The 20648-nt window shown below is 52.6% G+C and overlaps 1 protein-coding gene and 1 long non-coding RNA gene across 6 annotated transcripts; one reads left to right on the top strand and one right to left on the bottom strand.

Annotated features, from left to right (window-relative positions):
- Window positions 1–250: 250 nt before the first annotated feature.
- Window positions 251–19108, top strand: MYCBPAP (MYCBP associated protein). Of its 5 annotated transcripts, none has more exons than XM_019944514.3 (19): window positions 406–616; window positions 5968–6095; window positions 6689–6848; window positions 6990–7093; window positions 7883–8069; window positions 8321–8436; window positions 8967–9117; window positions 10229–10344; window positions 10430–10545; window positions 11017–11128; window positions 11672–11861; window positions 12321–12508; window positions 13300–13446; window positions 14276–14683; window positions 15096–15217; window positions 15976–16091; window positions 16565–16713; window positions 16894–17064; window positions 18931–19108. In XM_019944514.3, the coding sequence occupies exons 1-19, from the start codon at window positions 541–543 to the stop codon at window positions 19030–19032; spliced, it is 2859 nt and encodes a 952-aa protein (XP_019800073.2). In that variant the 5' UTR covers window positions 406–540; the 3' UTR covers window positions 19033–19108. The 5 variants fall into 5 exon arrangements, with proteins under 5 accessions (XP_073653970.1, XP_073653972.1, XP_019800073.2 ...); XM_073797870.1 differs by having other exon boundaries at window positions 410–616; window positions 16891–17064; XM_073797869.1 differs by lacking the exon at window positions 406–616 and adding an exon at window positions 251–387 and having other exon boundaries at window positions 16891–19108.
- LOC109551423 (uncharacterized) lies at window positions 11414–20626 on the bottom strand. The gene is made up of 2 exons (XR_004523661.2): window positions 20490–20626; window positions 11414–11815 (listed from the first exon to the last, which is right to left on the bottom strand). It is a non-coding gene; the product is annotated as an uncharacterized lncRNA (long non-coding RNA).
- Between the last annotated feature and the right edge of the window lie 22 nt (window positions 20627–20648).

Below are 20648 nucleotides of genomic sequence, written 5' to 3'. Positions count from 1 at the left end.
GTTTTCCGCACCGCGTGAAAGGCTAGATCCCGTGGTGGCTGTGCGGAGGGGCCGAGGGACAGCGGGAGCCGGGCTGCAGGCCGTGGTGGGCGTCGGGGGCAGCGGGAAACGGCCGAGAGGGTCGCGGAGCCCCTACTTGCTTCCTCCGTTTCTCTCCCCCGCCCCCGAGTCGCCTCTCCCCCGCCCCTCCCCCGCCCCTTCCCCGCCTGGCTCCGCCCCGCCCGTCTGGCTACTGACTTGTTGGCGCCCGGCGGCGCATCCTGTGACGTCACGATCCGGGTCTGGGGCGTTTTCAGGGTCAGTGCCAGAAGAGCGGCCGGCGGCTGGCGTGTGGGCGCGGCAAGATGAGAAAGGTGGTTTCCAAGCAGTCTCCGCCCAAGTTGTTCGGTGGGTGCGCGTCCCCGCTCGGGGCGCTGGTTGCTATGGACGCCCGGGAGGCCTCTGTTGGGCGGGCGCGCGCAGGGTCGCGGGAGCTGCGGCACAGCCCGGTTTTTCCGGGTCCCGGCGGCGCAGGGCCACGCTCACAGCCCGGGCGGCACCATGAAGTCTCTAAAGAAGGAGTCCCGCCTTAGAATACCTACAAACAGATTCTTGGAGGCCCCAGAGAGCGTGAAAGGTTGGCGCTGGCTGCCTTGGGAGCTCAGGAAAACCAGACAGGGGCAGGGGTTCTTGGGATTCACGACACGGGGCCTGGAGGATGGGGGTGACACCAGGATGGAGATAAAGATCACGCGGGAATGGGGTACGGGACAAGGCGTGCCCTATACCTGTGTGTGGGCACTGTGCTGGGCAACAACGCTATCGGTGGTAACTGTGGGACCCCAGACCTCAGGAAACGGAGGAGGAGAAACCTATCAAGTATAAAGGCTGTGATATAGGATCCCATAGCTATTAAGGGGGATCAGAGCACCTGACCCAAGCCTTGGATGGTGGAGTTAGGGGGGATAGTTTTCTGAAGAGGATGACATTTATGGGTAGTCAAAAAAAAAAAAGCGATTTGCTTCTCCAAGTCTAGGTAGCAGCGTCAGCTGAGGCATGGAACTGTGACATTGATGGCCAGGGCAGAGGTGGTGAGTGTGGAGAAGGGGGAAAGGAGCCAGAGGGGACTGCAGAGGTGATCAGGGACCAGACCACAAACTGGCTTTACATGCTAGGTCAGAAAGTCGGCATGCCATTGCAGGCCTTGGGGAGACCCAGCCTAAGATTGTGGTGCGAGCTCAGTGTGAGGAGGGGGCAGGCCTGGAGACAGTAGGGTTCCCTGGGAGGCCTGGAAAAATGCCTTTATTTAATGCTTCTTCATAGTATAAAAGTCCAATGTAGGCTACATTGAGATGCTCTTTCATGATATAATTTTTAACAGTTAAGAAAGAAAGAGAGAAAAATAGCTGGTCTTCTTTCCCCAGGGCAGTCAAGGGCTTTCCTAGGTACTGCCTCCTGCTTACCTAGTTTCTGGGGATCTTATCAGATTTGAACTTTCTGCTGTAAACAAATCAAGGAAAGATTTGTTTCATTGCATATTTATTTTTAATAAGAAGAAATTTAGTTTGTTAAAGAGCCCTTGAATCTACTGTATAGTATGGGGAACTATACTCAGTATTTTGTAATAAACTATAAAGAAAAAGAATCTGAAAAAGAATAAATTATATATATATGTGTGTATAACTGAATCACTGTGTTGTACACCTGAAACTAACACAACATTGTAAATCAACTATACTTCAGTAAAAATTTTTTAAAAATTAAAAAAAATAAAATCAGAAACAATAATTTAAAAATAAATAGCCCTTCATTTAAGGACATGCATTAAGGTGAAGAAAGAAAGAAGCATGCAAGGTACCTTTTTCCTCCTAAATATCTTGGGGGAAGCTTCTAATGTAGTAGGCAATACTTCCTCCCCCCCCAATATAATAAAGTTAATCAACAACTGTAATCTTTTGCTGTGTTTCTCCAAAAACTCTGAATTATAGCAAAAAGGCAAGCAAATATTGTGACTTTAAACCTGTTTAGGGACCTGAGCCCTTTGACTCCTAGGTTTCTCCCTGCTGTAGTTGCTAAGAAACTGGGAAGACTCCCAGCAGTACCAGATCCCTCTCCACCATCAGTTAAAGCTCAGCCCAGGTAGGGACAGCCCCTCCCTTGGTTCCCCTGGTGCAACTGTGAGGTCAGAATTTCCTGAAGACCTTAATTAACACTAATGAAGAATAACATTTAGATGAAATAAGAAGCAGAAAAAATAGGGTTTCTTCTCCCTCCGTAGCTCCCCCCTCCCCTTCTGCCAACCCTGTCCCTCCCACCCTACCTGAGCACCTTGCTTCCAGCTGCCTGGGCTAGCTCCAGCAGAGGTGTCATCTGACTGCCTCATGCAGGGGGGCTGGTCTCTGACCCCCTCACAGCTGTCAGGACAAGGGCGAAGTGCCCTTGGGTTTCCAGACCAAAGAACTGGAAATAGCTGGCCCTGTACAGGTTCAGTAGTGAGACATACTTTGACCTGTGGAAACCTCCCACAGGCTCTGAAATGACCCCCACAGGATCATCCTGCCTGCCTGGCCTCCCCAACTTGTCTCTGCCCCTCCTGTCCACTTGGCTTACCCTCATAGGATGAGTCACTCTGAAATGCTGCTTTCATCAACTCACTCTTCCGAACCAAACCTCCTTCTTGCCAACGGAGGAAGATCAGATGCTTCAGACTTAGTTTACAAAGCCGCGATGCCCTGGTTTTCCTCTCATCCCCACTATCACCCCCACCTCCTCTACAGGCCTTCTGTGTCACCATGCCTCACGTATGCCATGCTCAGCCCCGCCTCCACCTTTGCTCTGATTGTGATCTTACCTGGAACACCTCTGTTTGCTATTCTGCCTATGCGAGGCCTTCTGGTCCTTCAAGGTCTAACTTAACTGGTGAAGCTGCCTCTGACCCCGGTGGCTGCTCTTCTGAACCTTTCCTTAGAGCCCTAACTTTATGATATACATCCATCTGTTCCTTCTTTGATGTGTAACCAAAGCTATTGTCTGTGCCACTAATTTAGGCTCTTAGGTTATGATTGGTGTGTGTTAGTGTCTGCTGCATCTTTCAGTTCCTCAAGAGAAGGAGCCTTATCTTAATGTTTTATCCCATTTTCTCTGTAATTTATAGTACATAGAAAGTACTTAGTAAATATTCACATTCTCTAGGGTGAATTGAAGTTTAAAATGTATATATATCCTTTCTATGAATATTAACTAGAACGCACCATTCCCTGACTATACAGTAGCAGAGCATGTATTGCACTACATTGAAGATATAACCATCTTAGAAAAACCTCAGACCAGAGTTTCACTGACTATTTCAGAAGTCTTCAGCAATGTTGAAGGTTTATAAATTTACACATGGTAATTATGTGTAATTACACCCATCAGTAAAAAGCATATATCTGGAGATGTTTAATCCCTTGAGAAGATGTAGAACCAGCAAGGGTGACGGACAGAGGAAGCAAATCTCCTGGAGAATATAAATAATACCAAAATATCTATAAAAGGGAACCTTCAACTAGTACCAATTCTTTCTTGGGCTACCACCAACTTTGGTGACTGTGTAGAAGGGAGAGGGGAAGTAGAGATCAAAACCTAAGTCAGCATCTGCACACGTGGCGAGGATGGGACCAGGACTCGCCGTCAAGCCATTTAGCCCCATGTGGGTTTGTGTGCACAGGGCCATGTGTCTTGACTAGTAGGTGCTCCTGAGTTTACTCTGACCCCATTGCTGAGGAGGTGGACTCTGGCCGATAGCGAAATTTAGAGTTATGTTTATTTTATTTGAGTTTTAAATTTTATTTATTTATTTGTCTATGGCTGCGTTGGGTCTTTGTTGCTGCGCGCGGGCTTTTTCTAGTTGCGGCGAGCGGGGGCTACTCTTCATTGTGGTGCGCCGGCTTCTCATTGTGGTGGCTTCTCTTGTTGCGGAGCACGGGATCTAGATGCGCAGGCTTCAGTAGTTGTGGCACATGGGCTCAGTAGTTGTGGCACACGGGCTGTAGCTGTGGTTCGCGGGCTCTAGAGCTCAGGCTCAGTAGTTGTGGTGCACGGGCTTAGTTGCTTTGCTGCATGTAGGACCTTCCCGGACCAGGGCTCGAACCTGTGTCCCCTGCATTGGCAGGCATATTCTTAACCACTGAGCCACCAGGGAAGTCCCTAGAGTTATGTTTAGAATGATTCTGGCTTGGGTTTTTTTTTTTTGCCACTGAGTATGTGGGCAGTTTCTAATAAATAGTTTGATTTTGGTAACCAAAACACCTGCGTTGATGTTTTAATGATATTGCTTCTTAAAAATTAGAATACTGTGAGAAACAGTGGACAAAACCAAGTTGTGTCTTAAAGTCATTAAAGGCAGTGCTTAGGTTTTCTCTTGATTATTTTGTGTAGGGCCTTATATCAAAGCTTTCTGAACCAGAGGGCAGCAGACAGGAGGATACCAGCCAGAGGAACGAGATGCATTTGAAACTGTTAACCCACCTCTGTGGAAGGAAGGCAGGGAATGTGTCCTCGTTGGGAAGAAACTTGCTTCCGCCCCGTGCGTTCTCCGTACCGTGCTCTGGCGTGGCGCATGGAAGATACAGTCTCAGATGGCTCCACTTTCCTCCAGGCCCATGAGCTACTTCCGCCAACCAGTTCACCACCGCAGCAGACTCCTCGATAATCTTGCGCTCAGTCTCGCACCCCCTAATCCGTTCTTTGCCATGTCATGGTCCACAGGCTAAAAACTGAAGTCCTTCACGTGGCTCACTAAGCTCTTAGTGATATGGCTCCTCCTTTTCTCTCCAGACGCTGCTTCCTGCCTCCCACCTCGCTGCACTCCAGCTGCTTAAAAACACATGCTTTGAGTTCCAGCCAGGTGCTCCATTCTCTCTTGCCTCTAGGCCTCTTCATGCTATGCCCTTTGGAATTCCTGTTCTCCATTCTCTTTCTGTTGTCTCTTTTCATCCTTCAGCTCTCAGTCTAATTACCTCCTTAGGAAGCCCTCCCTGACCACCCCACCCACCAGACTGGGGTCCCCTGGATGCTCCCATAGTCACCCTACTTCAGTCTGTTTGACAGTGTTGTCTCCCATGGGCATGTGCTCTTTGAAGCCTAAGACTTTGCCTTATATCCTCAAAACCTAGCACGGTGCCTGACGTGTAGAAGATGCTTAAACAGTATTTGTTAAATGAAGAATGTGAAGTAGGGGCTTCCCTGGTGGCGCAGTGGTTGAGAGTCCGCCTGCCGATGCAGGGGACACAGGTTCGTGCCCCGGTCCAGGAGGATCCCACATGCCGCGGAGTGGCTGGGCCCGTGAGCCATGGCCGCTGAGCCTGCGCGTCCGGAGCCTGTGCTCCACAACGGGAGAGGCCAGAACAGTGAGGGGCCCGCGTACCGCAAAAAAAAAAAAAAAGAATGTGAAGTAAATGGTCAGTGGTAAACGTTCTGCTTTCCCCAGAGCATCTGAATTTTCATCAGTGTCTTAGGAAGCTCAATGCCTTCACCCAGAAGAATGGATGGGAGGGTAAGAAGGTATCTCATCCAGTTGTCCCAGAGCACTGTGCATCAGAGCCACCTAGGGAGTGTTAAAAGCTCAGGAGCCAGGAAGCTGTATTTGTAAAACCCCAGGAGATTCTGAGACAGACACCTGACGAATATTTGGGAACCACTGCTTTAGTCCAGCGTCCTCTTTTTACAAAAGGTTAAAAAGGTTAAGTGATGTACCCAAGGTTGTCCAGCTTTTAAGTAGCACAGCCTGGAATGGAACGTCTTCTGATCTCAGTTCCAGCTACAGAAGCCTCGGTCACTGTGGTGGCGGGGGGGGACCTACAAGAGAGAACTCCTGTCACCCCAGCAAAGTGCTCCCCAGGCCACCTTGGCAGCCTCTGCTGTCCATCCAGGTGGCTAGCTTTGCACCCCCACCATGAAGGCTAATATCTATCTATTTTTAAGCACTTGAACTTTGCTCCTCTTCAGAAAAGAAGCGGGCAAAAGTACCTGAACAGCCCACACCCCCCATTCAGGAAGAACCTGAACCTGTTAGCAATGTCCTACAAGGAGATGACATTCTTGCCTTAGCCATTAAGAAGGAAGACTTGAGGAAGGTAAGGATGAAGTCCAGGGATCCCTTCCTGCAGGAACCTCTCCTTGCCACCTGGGCTGTCTAGAACTTCAACCATGTCCATTGTCTGTCCACTGCCTCCCTACTCAGAGGGAGTGTCTAATTCCGTGGAAAAATCCATCAAACATAAATCTGTTCACTTTTGCATCTAAAGGAATTTACCATGTTGTTTGTTTAACATTTCTAAGATTCATATAGAACCACGGGAAGAGAGAATGAAGTCATTCGCTTCCCATAGAGGCAAGTGCTACCATCCCCATTTCACATAAGGGACAGTGAGTTTAAGAAGCAAAGTTACAGATGTGGATAGCCCCCTGCTTTCCCTGGGAGAGGCAGCCACTTCTCACCTGAACTATCTGGAGGCATGAGATGTTATTTTTTTTCCCAGGATGTTACTAAGCCTCATAGCTGTTACACAGGCATGTCCTCGACAGAACATATGGACAGATCTAGAGATCTAGAGAAACAGATTTGTCCGCCTTCAGGAATTCCACCAAGAATTAGGACAGAGGAGAAGGGTGGTGTTTTTCCTCCTCCTGATCTCATGCGGAATCTCCTCGTTTTATTTCTTTTTAGCAACATATTCCTCGCCTTATTGAAACAGAAGATAAACCTGCAATTACCCAGAAACTTATCATCCGTAAACTCAAACCCAAGGATCATAGGAAGAAGGTCTGCCACTTAGTAGCACATCCTGCTACTCCAGATGCAGCCACGAAGCCCCTGGACTACTCTGGTATGCCCAGCCTCGGCCCTGGCATCTGAATTCATGGGTCATCCTGGAGAGAATGCCGGGTCCTCATCAGAGAGTAGCCTCTTGAATCGTTTATACCAGCTGGCTATAGCTTACCTTCCCCCCTCTTCTTTTTACCCCCAGGGCCAGGTGACATCCTCTATGGCAGTGACCAGATCCTGCCCCACCACATCTTGGGGAGTCTCCAGGACTTTAAGAGAATTGCAGTTGCTCGAGGGAACACCCAGGTTTGTTTGTACAGAGCTGCCTGGGGGAGAGAAGTCACTGATGTCGTTGCGGTCTTACCACCTGGCAGAGTCCAGCAGGACTGGAGTTACAGAGAGAGTCCAGGCTCTGGGCCTCAGAATCTGAGGTGATAAGTGACCCTTCCCCCCAAATAATGAAGCCAACATAGGCTAGCTTCAGCTGAAGTCAGGAATTCACTATAAGGAGACAGAAGTGCCTTGAGGAACCCCAAGGCGAGAGTGTGTCTGGCTCCCGTCACACTGGGCCCACGCTCCCCCATTGCCCTCTGCTCCTCTGTGCCCCGGCTTTATCTCCCCTTCTCGAAAGACTGGCCTGCTCTCCTCCTCAGTCCACATGGTGCAGGAAGGTGGCTCCCCACAGCTCCCAGGGCCACATGGAGAGTCTGTCTGTCTTTCAGTTTCTTTAATTCTCTGGTTCCAGGCAAAGAATCTCTGATTGGTCAGGTGCTAAAAGGCCTGGGGTCCAATAAAAATGACTCAGTCGTGCAGCAGGTGAGGGTGTCAACACCAGCTGTGAGGAGGACAGACACATTAAAGGACGTTGACCACAATCTTAGAACAAGCGTTCCCATTCTAGGCGAGAGGGGACTGACAGCAGCTTCCAAGCCCCCCTTGTTCTGCGATTTGCTTTCTGTCACTTGCTACCTTGGGGCCCTGGAAAGGAGGGACTCAGCAGAGCGGGAGGACAGCAGGGATGTAGGCCTGGAGAAGTCTGCTCCGCCCCGCTTCAGCGCCTTCCCCTGCCCTCCACACTCATGTTGCTCTTTTCAGCTGGCTGAGCTGATCCACACCCCACCCTGTCTGATGACCCTCATCTCAGCTAAAGAAGAGCCGAAGCAGGAAGCCCCAAAAGAAGAGAAGGCACATCCTCCCTGGGCCCCACCTCTTCAGCACAACTTTCTGAAAAACTGGCAGCGCCACATAGCCCTTCGGAAGAAGCAGCAGGAAACCCTCAGTGGTGAGCAGAGCGGACAGGGCTCCTGCCTGGCCTCACATGGCGTCAAGGCTCCGCCGCTGTGTTTTTTCTCTCCCTTCACCTCCAGAACCCGGATTCAGGCTGGTCACGTTTGTGCTGAGTACTCCCAAGCGCTTCTTGCTCTTAGTGGGTCGTGAAATCAGCCCAGTGACTGGAGCCGATCAGTGCAGAGAGTTCGGGCCCCTGTTTGTTCTGATTTGGTGGCGGGACTGCATTCTTGGCTCTCTTGCTAGAACGGCTGAAGAAGCCAGTCGGCGAGCTGCTGATGCACATGGGGGAGACCTACAGGAAGATCCAGGAAGAACGGGAGCTCCTTGACCGAACACTGCCAACACGGCCTGATGGGAAGGTAAGGACAGCGTTCCCAGGTACCCTGTGGGAGGGGTCTGGACAGCTGGGGACAAAAAAAATCTATCCAGTGCAAAGCACTGTTAGGCCCTCAAGGTCTTTACTAAATTCTATTATTGGTCCTATTACTGATCGTTCAGGGACTGGCCAGGTAAGCAATTCGGCCCGTGGTGGTCACTGTTAGTCAGTTTGAGGAGAAAGATACCACTGGCACTAAGTTATGAGAATAGTCTTCGTCTTAGTGTTGTCTCCTAAAAGCTGAGGCTCCGCCTTTCAGTCGCCCCAGGGTGCCATGTTGTGTTCTGGTATGTCAGTACCTGGAACAACCCGCCCTGGCTGGAGCCAGGTAAACGTACAACAGGGCAGCCTGAAAATAAGAAAGTGGGTGCTTCTCTCCTGCTCTCAGGCAGGGCAGTGCGAATCCCCCAGAGGGAGCATCTGTAGTCTGTGGAGCTCTTGTCTTCCCAGGCTCCCCACCAGCCTCTCTCCAAGGTGCTCAGGTGGTCTGACTCATCTGTCCTCCATCACCAGGGCTGTGAATTGACCAGTGGGTTCTGGAGTCAACCGGAATACCTGGGAGATGAAATGATGGGCCTGGTAATGACGAAGACAAAAACTCAGCGTGGCCTCGTGGAACCAATCACTCACGTCAGGAAGCCCCGCTCCATCCAGGTGGAGATGGGTGAGGAGCGGGCTGTAAATGTGACTGGCTAGGGGGGAAAGATCAGGGCTCTGGTGCGGAGGTTCAGTCCTCTCTTCAGTAAGACCGCGGTAGCAGTGGTGGGAGGAGCAGGCAGAAGCCTGGGCTCTAGGGCGGTGCTGTCCTTACTGCAGCTGAGCCACCGTGGCAGCTGAGCGGAATGTGGCCGGTCTGAACTGAGATGTGCTGTAAGTGTAAGTGTTGCACTGGGTTTCGAAGATCAGTTCGAAAAATAGATTTTTTTTTTTTTTTTTTTGCGGTACGCGGGCCTCTCACTGTTGTGGCCTCTCCCGTTGTGGAGCACAGGCTCCAGACGCGCAGGCTCAGCGGCCATGGCTCACGGGCCCAGCTGCTCCGCGGCATGTGGGATCTTCCCGGACCGGGGCACGAACCCGCGTCCCCTGCATCGGAGGCGGACTCTCAACCACTGCGCCACCAGGGAAGCCCCGAAAAAATAGATTTTATTAATAATTTTTGTATTGATTACGTGTTGAAATAAGATTTTTAATATATTGGGTTAAACTGTATTATTAAAATTAATTCCATCTGTGTTTCTTTTAATCGTTTTAAACGTGGCATCTGGAAAATTTTAAATTACATATACATGGCTTGCATTTGTGGTTTGCATCGTATTTCTAATGGGCAGCACTGCTTTAAAGGCTGCCAGACTGTCTGGGTTCAGATCCCAGCTGTGTTGAGTTTGTGAACACCAGCGAGTTATTTAACCTCTCTGGTCCTCAGTTTCCCTATCTGTAAAATACTCATGGGGTTGTGAGAGGGTTAAATGAGACGTGCTGTGTATTAAGAGGTTCTGGCCCATTGTTAAACACTCAATAAAAGGTAGCTGCTGTTGTTACTTTTATTATAATCCAAAGATTTGACGGTTTGGAAGCTAATTTTGCAGGAGTCCTGTGCAGGGCTGCTGAGGCAGTAGGTGTGGGACCAGAAGGAGGGGAGCCCAGCTCACAGAGAAGCTGTGTTTTCAGCTCTTTCAGAAATGGTGCTGGGATGGGCGCTCTCAGAGCCCTTGAAAGTGGTTGGGGAAGGGGGCGTGGCAGCAGCCTGTGCTGAGGGTCCTTGGACCCTGCTCCAGGATTGCCAGCCCAGAAGGATGCTTGGTACCGCTGCACCTGGGATCGGAGTCTGTTTCTGATCTACCGACGCAAGGAACTACAGAGCATCATGGCGGAGCTGGATTTTAGCCAGCAGGTTGGTAGTCTGTGCCTAGTCTGAAGCCCCTCAGGGTGGTGCCTGTCTTCAGTCAGCTAACCTTTCCTTCCTCTGTCTCTCTGAGGATATTGATGGCCTGGAGGTGGTGGGCAAAGGGCGGCCTTTCTCCACTGTTACCGTGGAAGACTATTCAGTGTTTGAAAGGAGCCAGGAAAGCTCCTCTGAAGACACAGTGCACTTGTGAGTCGGGGCTGGGCCCTAGGGAGAGCGGTTGGAGAGTGTGGCTTCCCCAGCACCTTCAAGTATTGTAGGGCAAGCTTCCCTCCCTGAAGTCAGGGGGCCCCCATTCCAGCCTCTCGCTAGTGGCTGTCACCCCCTCCTCTAGCCCATTCGAAGGAACACCTGTGCTCGCTTTACTGTTGCCATCTGTTCTCTTCCAGCAACCAACTCCTAGTGGAGATTTCCTAGACATTCCTTTGCTCATAAATGGGGCCCCTCCAGACTCTCCCAGTGCTGAGCGGCTCTGCGTGAAGAGTCTCTTTATGTCCAAGAACCTCCCACTACAGGAACGGAGCAGGATGGAGCCGATGATGCTCCACTGGAGGGCAGAGCCGGGCACATCTCCAGCTTTTCTGGCAACCATTTCCGTGGGCTCCACGCGGCAAGACTGTGGCAGACTCAGGGAGAATAAGTCATTGCTTTCTCTTACAGAGACTTATTGGCCAGTTACCCTGATGTGGTCCCTATGCCTATTCTTGGCCCTTCTCTGCTGTTCTGTGGGCAGCCAGCTTGCTGGATCCGAGGCAGCAACCCAGAGGACAAGGTAAAACGGCCTTCACCCTCACCCACCTGCTGGAAGGGCCTCCCTCATGGGGCAGTCCCAGGGTGACTGCGGCAGTCACAAGGAGCCTGCACGGTCTCCTGTTTGAGTTTTTATCGGGTCATGCTTTCAGTATGTGTCTGAAAATGGTAACAGCAACGCTAACTTGAGCCAGAATAAAGTCACAAGGCTGGAAAGAGAGTGTCACAAGGCTGGAAAGAGAGTGTCACAAGCCGCCCAGTTTGTACCTAGTCCCGAACATGTAAATAAGCAAACCTCACACAGGTATGGCTTTAAGAAGGTTCTAAAATAGTCTTCAGACGCTAAGGAACAGAAGTGTTTGTAAACATCTGTTTCATCTCCTCTCCTTACTGCTGATGGCAGGGACAGCCACTCTTGGGGTATGATACCTAGCTGTTTGAGAGCGGTCAGGCCCAGGAGACTTCCAGTGCCAAACCCGGAAGAGTCCCGGCAAACCAGGCTGAGTTGGTCACCCTAGGCCAGGACCTCCCACAGAGGCATCTCTCATGCCTCTTCTCTCCCCAGAGGCACGTTGGAATTGCTGTCCGCTTGACCTTTGAAACTCTAGAAGGCGAGAAAGCATCTTCAGAACTGACGGTGGTCAATAATGGCACAGTGGCCATTTGGTATGACTGGCGGAGGAGGTCCCAGCTGGACTCTTTCCAAGACCTGAAGAGGAATAGGATGCAGCGGTTTTACTTCAACAATCGGGAAGGTACCAGGGAGAAGCCGCCCCGCTCACCCCTCCTGCAGCCAAAGTCTAGCTGATGCCCAGCTCTTGCAAGTGTGAGCCCCTCTTCCCGCCTGTCCCTCCCATCCTGTGAAGTGTGTTGTCGCCTGACTGTTCCTGTCAGCTGGGGGAACGGTGGAACGCTTGAGAACACAGGGGAGTGAGCCACCTGTGGGAGGCAGAACACGGGGGGGCGGGGAGCGGAAACATTCTAGATGTTCAGTTACCCATATGCACAGGCCTGAGGCTGGGACGACCACCTGTCCCTCTTGCCTGGGACATTCCCGGTTTTCGCAATGAAAGTCCCACATCCCAGGAAAGCCCTCAGTCCTACGCAAGCTGGGACAGTTGGTCACCCTAACCAGGGCGTAGTTAACTTTATACATGCAGGCTTGGGGCTCAGTGCTCCTACTCGGTGAAAACCTCTTTCTCTGTCCCTCTCAGGTGTGATTCTGCCTGGAGAAACTAGAAAGTTTCCCTTCTTCTTTAAGTCTTTGAATGCTGGGATCTTCAGGGAGTGTTGGGAGTTTGGAACCCACCCCACCCTGTTAGGAGGTGCTCTCCTGCAGGTCAATCTCCATGCAGTCTCCCTGACCCAGGACATCTTTAGGGATGAGAGGAAGTTATTGGAGGTAAGGGACCCGGGATCTTGGCCCCTGTGGACACTAGGTAGGTTAACCTACCTAGTGTTCTTCCTGGCACTGCCTGCAGGGATCTTGTTTCTCCCACAGCCCAAGAGGTGAATTTTTCAAAAACACACTCCTCGGGGCTTTGTGATATAAAAGATGGGTGGGCAGGCAAGAGAAAGGGCAGCTTTGAGCTTCACCACGCTCCGCCCTACTGCGTTAGAAAGAAATGAGACTGGGCCTTAAGATGCAGGCTGCATGCAAGTACTTATCTGAGTACAAACACAACGCATGGCCCTCTGCGCTGGTACTGTATCTGTTCACTGTCGTCTGGTACTATCCAGTGGAATTGCATTTAACTGGCATGACTTCAAAACCAGGCAAAACCAGAGAGAACAATTTAACTGGTGGGGCCGGCACCCAGGAGTACAAACACAACGGGAACTGGGAGTCTGCCGGCCCCAGTCCATCTCATGGCCTGGCCATCTGGTGCTGTGCTTTGTGGGATTCTGGAGAAAGCTGTGCTTTTTTATTCATCGTGGCCCCCCGACACAAGCCAGCTACTTCGGCTGGGGCTCAGCCCTTGGTGAACAAAGGTGATTTTGACAAATGTAATGTCTGCTTTACTTGCTGACTATAGGACCAGCCTTTCTCACGAGATGCCCCTCTACTATTTCTGTGACACTGACCATGTGGCCAAGCCACGTTCTCAACAGGGCCCAAACCGTGCGGCCCCAAGGATGTCACGTGCATTTTGAAAGCCTGAGCTGCCGCTTATACCACCTTCCCTTCCTCAGAACAAGCTGGCTTCCCACGAAGCAGTCACCGTCGTGGAGAGCATGCTACAGGAGCTGCTGAGGGGAATCCTGACCCCGGAACGTGCACAGTCACCTGTGGACGCCTATCTCACCGAGGAGGACTTGTTCCACCACAGGAATCCTCGGGTACAGGCCCAGCACTGACCCCTGCCCCTCGTGCGTGCCCTGGGAGAAAGTAATAGCAAACCCTTTGATGTGCCAGGACCTATTCTTAGCATCTCCCATGAGTAACTCAGTTTCTCCACAGCAGTCCTGTGAGATGGGTACTATTTTTTTCTTTTTTTTAAAGACACCAATTTACTTGAACATTTGTTACTTTTTCTTTTTTAATTTATTTTTGGCTGTGTTGGGTCTTTGTTTCTGTGCGAGGGCTTTCTCTAGTTGTGGCGAGCGGGGGCCACTCTTCATCGTGGTGCGCGGGCCTCTCACTATCGCGGCCTCTCCTGTTGTGGAGCACAGGCTCCAGACGCGCAGGCTCAGTAGTTGTGGCTCACGGGCCCAGTTGCTCTGCGGTATGTGGGATCCTCCCAGACCAGGGCTCGAACCTGTGTCCCCTGCATTAGCAGGCAGATTCTCAACCACTGCGCCACCAGGGAAGCCCAATGGGTACTATTTGTATCCTCATTTTATATGGGAGAAACTGAGGTCCAGGGAGCTTAAGTAATTTGCCCACGATAACTTAGCTAGTGTAAGTGGATGCTTGGTGATAACAGAGCTTCAAAAACGTCTTAATTCAAACTCAATCTTCCTTGGAAGCCCAAATGTATAAAAAGCTTTAAGTTGGAGATGCTTAGGTTGAAAGGGAAGTGGGGAGCCCCTCTGGGCCCAGCAGTTCCTGCCAGCCTCCTCCATTGGCGCTCTCGAGGGAACGGGAAGCTGGAGCAGGCTGGCTCGGGCTCTGGGTCCCCCATGTTGCAGCCTCTCCATCACGTGTCTTCTCTTGCCTCTGCTGCAGCTGCATTACCAGCACCAAGTGGTGCAAAACCTGCACAGACTGTGGTGCCAGTACACCGTCCTGCCCCCCAAGGCTGAGGAGGCCGGGCCGGGCGAGGAAGAGCACCTCAGCCCCAGGGCCCAGGCTGCTGCGGCCCCGTCAGCCTATGGGGAGGCGGCCTCGATGAAGGTCAGGTCTTCTGTGCACCTTAAGAGCCCAGCGTTGGACCCCCAACCACCCCGGCAGGAGAGTGAGGCCCTCAGGGACTCCCGACATCCTGTTGGGTCCCAGAAGACTGGTCTGGGTTCTCAGCAGAAGAGCATCATGGAGGTGGAGGGGAGCCCAGACCTGCAGAGTGTCCGGAGCTCCCAGGAGCTGGACGGCCTTCCCCCACCAGAGTGGAACCTCTGCCTGGAGGACTTCAGAAAGGTGCCTCCCCAGCCCTGGGGGGTTGGTGGAGAAGGGCCCAGGCATAGCCAGGTGCCGGTGCTTCTGGCCTGAGCTGCCTCAGCTCAGGGGCAGCTTTCTAAGGGCCTTAACCAACCTTCTAAGGGCCCAGAGAAAGCAATCTCTTGGTCATCTCTCTTCATGTCGGGTGCCTAGGCCACTGTGGTGCAGGAGGGACTCCTTCTCTGACCCTGGCAAACCTTGGAAAGGGGTTCATGGGTACAGATTTCTGAGGGAGGGCCCAGGCTCCCACAGAAGGCACCCAGACAGACTCTCCATGGCTGCATCCCCTCCTGGCCACCTGCCCTTACCACACCGCACCTGTTAGTAGAGGACACAGGAGCCCCTGGTGTCCTGGGCAGAACGGTTGCCCATGGTACCTCTGACCGGCCAGGTAGTGGTGGCACTCCCTGAGGAGAACCAGAGAGAAGACGCCCTAATCAGGCTCAACAAAGCGGCCCTGGAGCTGTGCCAGGAACCGCGGCCATTGCAGTCCGACCTCCTGTACCAGATGTGGTAGGTACCGCCACCAGGAGGGCTGCTCCCATCCCTTCCCCTTTGGGGCGTGTGGCCAGGGGTTCTGGGCAAGCTGTCCCAGGACTCAAGGGGGCTGAGCTCTCTTTGAGATCGGGTTGCTGAAAGATGCTGCACACACGCTACGGTCCGGCAGCTGCTGCAGCAGCCCCTACAGCTGCTCTCCCTATGCCAGCTGCCCTCTGGGGAGGAGTCACAGCAGAGTAAGCACCTAGACCTTTCCCCCCCTTCTTCCCTTGTTCCTTCTCAATGAGCAGAGGAATGCTCCTTGAGAGCAGAGGCGACAGCAGAGGGCAGTGAGAAGCGGACCTATTCCATGAAAAGCCTCACTTGATCGCCAGCCTTCCCATCGCCTGTTTGCAACTTGCTTGGATAGGCCTGGGGGGGCTTTTGCAAGGCCCTCAGAACACATCCCCAGGAACCTTGTCCTGGAAGTCTTTTGCGAGTCTAGCCCCTCCAGTGGGACTGGATCCAGTTCTAGCCATGGTGTCAAGATGGAGTTCGTTCAAGACTGATCTAACCTTATCCTTGGGCCACTTTTTCTTGGCTGCCACCCGAGGGAAGCCAGATCGCCATCCCAGCACTTGCATGGGTGCCAGTGAGGGTGCTGGCTGGACAGAGGCATGGTGCTTCGGTGGCAGTTCCTGGCACCAGTGCCTTGGAAGGGAAGGACCAAGCCTCTACGGGTTCAAGGGCGAATGAGGGACGATGGCTTTTCTCCAATATATCTTGCTCTCTAGTTTGCAGCTGTGGCGAGATGTGATTGACAGCCTGGTGAGCCATTCCCTGTGGCTGAGGGCTCTGCTGGGCCTGCCTGAGAAGGAGACCATCTACTTGCACGTGCCAGAAGCGCCAGGTCAGACACTGTGCAGCCACACCTCCGCGTAGTCTTTCCCATCCCTCTGCCCGGGCGGCGGTGGCGCCACAGCCATTTGTATGCTTCCGGTGGAACCTCCGTTAGGTTGGCCCATGGGGTAGGCCTCCTGCTACCTTTTTATCAGCTGCCAGAATTTGGGACCTAGAAACAACCCTAACGATCACCTTAGTTCAGTCCCCACGTTTTACAGGTGGAGTCCCAGAAAGGCAAGATGACTTGCCATCCCGTACGTGGGGAAAGGGTGGAGCTGGGACCGGCGCCTGGGCCTCTCACCCCTGGCCTACAGTCCTGTTCCACAAGGTCATGCACCGGAACCAGGGCCTTGCTCCCAGTCTGTGGGGATTCTCTCAAACAGCTAGAGCACTGCTGGCCCAGGGCCCGTTGCTCTCCCAGTTCCTGCCTGTGGGGGCAGCTAGGCCACAGGCCATTTGACTTCCGTTCACCTTCCTCAGATCGAAAGTCACCTCCTGTCACAGAAGTGAAGGTGACTTCCGGGAGAGTGGGGAAGGAGGACCGGAAAGGGCCATCTCAAGAAAAGAAGCAGCTGGGAATCAAAGACAAAGATGATAAAAAGGGAGCCAAGCTGCCACCTGGGAAAGAGGCAGGTAGCACGTCGTCTGGGCCTGGGGGCGCGGGCTGGGGAAGGGACACGAGGGGCTGCGGAAGGTGGGCAGTCACGCCAGCGTGATGCCCCTGCTCCCCACTAAGCTGCTCTTGAGAAAGTCCTGGACCTCCCCCAGGAGCTACTGAAGGCCGGGCATGTCTCTGTCTCTCCAAGCAGGACCATTTAAACAGCAAGAAGCACAAAGCAAAGGATGACAAGAAACCGATGAAATCTACAAGTCGGGACAGGCTTCCCTTGGAAGACCCTGCCCCTGACATCATCATCCCGGCTCAGGAACCCATAGATCCCCTGGTCATGGAGAAATACACCCAGAGGCTGCATACTGAGGTGGGGGCAAGAGCCTGGCACTCAGCCCTCCCCTCACTCACACCTGCCCTGCATACCTTCCTCCACTCCCTGGCTCCCTCATTCATTCTGTTTATCCCACAAACAGTAAGGGCCTACTGCATTGTGATGGAAGCAGAGCTGCCCTTGTGAAGGGCATCCTAGTGTTCAAGACAGACCTCATGAATAAGTAACACCTCTGGTATGTTAGGTGATGAGCACTATGGGAAAAAGAGAGAGACCAGGGCTGGGGGATGGGGAAGCCCCGGGTCGGGGTAGGTGGGCCTCATTGGAAGGTGACATCAAACAAAGACTTGAAGGGAAGGGAAGTGTGGCCATGTTGGCATCTAGGAAGAGTGCTATGAGCAGAAGAGGGAGTGAGCCAGGAGGACAGAAGGGCAGAGGGTCCACCAAGAGGGAGCGGGTCATGTGGGGCTCTGTAGGCCACTGTGAGGACACAGTGTTTTGAACTGAGGAGTGATGTGGTCCGACTCATGCTTTAGAAGATCACTCCGGCTGCCATTTGGAAATAGATTCTAGGGGGGACAGAGCAGAAGCCTTCTCCTTTCTGCTGCTCCCACTTCTTCTCTGTTAGGTGCATCTGGGAGATGTGTTCCTTGGGTGACCACCATGTAGAGTGAATTTCCAGCAAGTGTAAGGGTTTTGAAACGCTGGAGAGACTTTATAAAACGTGTTCTTAAGCAGGAGGTCCTTAGGGATTCACCTATGTGTTGTGTTCTGTTCTTTGTCATTGTTGTTGGTTTGGGAGGGGAGCTCCACAAAGCCATGTTTGATATATCAAGGAGTCTAATGGCAATGCTTTGTCTTCCTCTGGTGTGGACAGCTGGGTAGCCGAGATTGTATTGTGCATTGCGCTAACGCTCAGATCACATTTAATCAGAAGCTCCATTTGCTGTTGGTGACATCACTGAGATGTGTGGATTTCCATGGGGTCTAGAAAGTAATCATAGGGCTCTGAGGACCCGTGGGGTAGTCTCTTGCTTGGCTTTTTGAAATTAAGAACCAACTTGCTGAGGCTTGTGTGGTCCAGCTCCACCACAGGGTACAGTCTTGGAGACATTTCAGTACGTGGATCTGTGATCTTACTGGAAGGAAAGCTGGTCTCCAGGAGGCCAGGGTAGAACTGGGTCACCTCAAGGGACTAAATGGGCACTGCTCCCTGGGCCTCCCTGGAATTGCCCCTTTAACCACCCTAGGCTCTAATGTCCCCATATGTCCAAGGGGCAGTGCAGGATTACTGCCCCAGACTGGTTCAAAAAATAAAACTGGGACTTCCCTGGTGGCACAGTGGTTAAGAATCCACCTGCTAATGCAGGGGACACGGGTTCGATCCCTGGTCTGGTAAGATCCCACATGCCGCGAAGCAACTAAGCCCGTGTGCCACACTACTGAGCATGCACTCTGGAGCCCGCGAGCCACAACTACTGAGCCCACGTGCCGCAACTACTGAAGCCCACATGCTCTAGGGCCCGCGTGCTGCAACTGCTGAGCCCATGTGCTGCACCTACTGAAGCCTGTGCACCTAGAGCCCATGCTCTGCAACAAGAGAAGCCACCGCAATGAGAAGCCCATGCACTGCAACAAAGAGTAGCCCCTGCTCGCCGCAACTAGGGAAAGCCCATGTGCAGCAATGAAGACCCAACGCATCCAAAAAAAAAAAATCTATTTGCAAAAACAAAAGTCCTACAGAAAATTTAGTTTTATCTACACAACTTGAGTTGTCCCCCTCTCCAGCTGTCCCTCTTGTATAGATGTGTCCATCCATCTCGCAGCATGGGGGATGCTCCCTCGTGCAGGTGCTTTCCAGGGAGTGAACCTTTGCCTGTGATGTTCATCCCATTCTTCCAGGTCTATGGGCTGCTGGATGCCCTGGTGACCGACCTACTGGTCCTGGCTGATGAGCTCAGCCCCAAAGAGAATGTCAAGGAGCCTTTGCGTCTCTGCACCTGACTTGCATGCCTGAGCTGCCTTCTGCGAAACTGCTTAAAAAACAAATCAATAAAGAACCTTTAGGTTCCTACCACTTCCCTATGCCTCCATGTCTTGAATGTCAGATCTTTTTTTTTTTTTTCTTTTCTTTGCTGTACGCGGGCCTCTCCCGTTGCGGAGCACAGGCTCCGGACACGCAGGCTCAGCGGCCATGGCTCACAGGCCCAGCCGCTCCGCGGCATGTGGGATCCTCCCAGACCGGGGCACAAACCCGTGTCCCCTGCATCGGCAGGCGGACTCTCAACCACTGCGCCACCAGGGAAGCCCTTGAATGTCAGATCTTGATGAAGTCAGGTCCTGGTCCTCCCATGTCCCACCTGCCCTTGGATTCCCCTCCTCCCCATTCCTGGAGCCATCCAACAGGAGGAGAGAGAAACACAGCTGGGGAGGTGATATGTGGGATGAGGAGTGGAAGAGCAAGTTGGCAGCAGGACAAGGAATGAAGCAGGTGACAAGACAGAGAGCATCACCCCTCGTAGCCCCTGCCTCTGGCCTTTGTTGACCTACACTTTTGGGGTCATCTTCCCGGAGCCAGGTCTTCCCAAAGTGTCATCACCAAGAATGACACAGTGTATGACTAGGAGGGGAACTAGACACCATGGGACCTGGGTCCCTGAGGTCCTCACACTTCCACTGGGTCCAAGGGCCTCGTCCCAGTCCCTGAGGATCATGCTACCACACCCTTAAACCCTAAAGGCCAGATCCCTTTGTCGTCAGCCAGAAATTATTCTGGATTCTAGCCTGCTTATCCCCCTCCCCATGCCGAGCCACCTGGCCTCTTTGAGCCATTTTTTCTACCTTAAAAACAGCCTCTGGACTTTCTGCTCCCTCCCTTGCTCAGAGAAATATGAAGTGGATGAGAGATGACTCTTGCAAAGAAACATGCTGTCAGCTCAGACTCAGCACCATAAATTCTCCTCTGTCAGTAATAATCATTCTGGGCCAGGCTGCCTGTACAGAGTGGGCCCCAGGCTCCCAGAGTTTGAAGAACAACTTTGCTAACGGTGGGCTTATGGGCCTTCAATGCTGATGCAGCAGAAGGGAGAGGGGGAGACCTGAAGAGTGGCTACAGTCTCCTACCCACTTGGTTTTGCATTTGGTGCTTCTGATAAGGACCTCATGGGCCTCAAGCATCCTCCAGTTGAGACATGGGAGGAGGTTTGGGGAGAGCAGGGCATTCCGATCTGATCCCGTGTCAGAGACGCAGAGAGGGCGCTGTGCCTGAAGTCCTGATGCACCCTTCAGGGTTGCCGAGGGGACCAGATGGAAACCCACACAAGGCAGTACTCCACCAAAGGGCCAGCCCCAGGGAGTGGTTGTCTTGGCTCAGAGGAGGAATATAGGGGTGGGGTGAGTGTTGGAGCCTCCCCTCCCCACCCTTCATTTCCCCTGAGGAGGCAGAGGAAGGGTTAACTCACCGCAGAGTGGGAGTGGGTCACCAGCACTGGCTCCAGAGCTGCACCTCCTGGGGACAGCCAGCAGGCAGGCCTCCCACCTCTGAAGGTGCTGCCTGCCTGGCCAGCAGGAAGGGGTTAACGTGCCCTGCACTTCCTCCTGTGTCCTGTTACTGCTGAGGC

This window comes from Tursiops truncatus, chromosome 20, assembly GCF_011762595.2.
Source record: "Tursiops truncatus isolate mTurTru1 chromosome 20, mTurTru1.mat.Y, whole genome shotgun sequence".
NCBI classification, from domain to species: domain Eukaryota; kingdom Metazoa; phylum Chordata; class Mammalia; order Artiodactyla; family Delphinidae; genus Tursiops; species Tursiops truncatus.
This window is presented reverse-complemented; position numbering and strand designations above follow the sequence as displayed.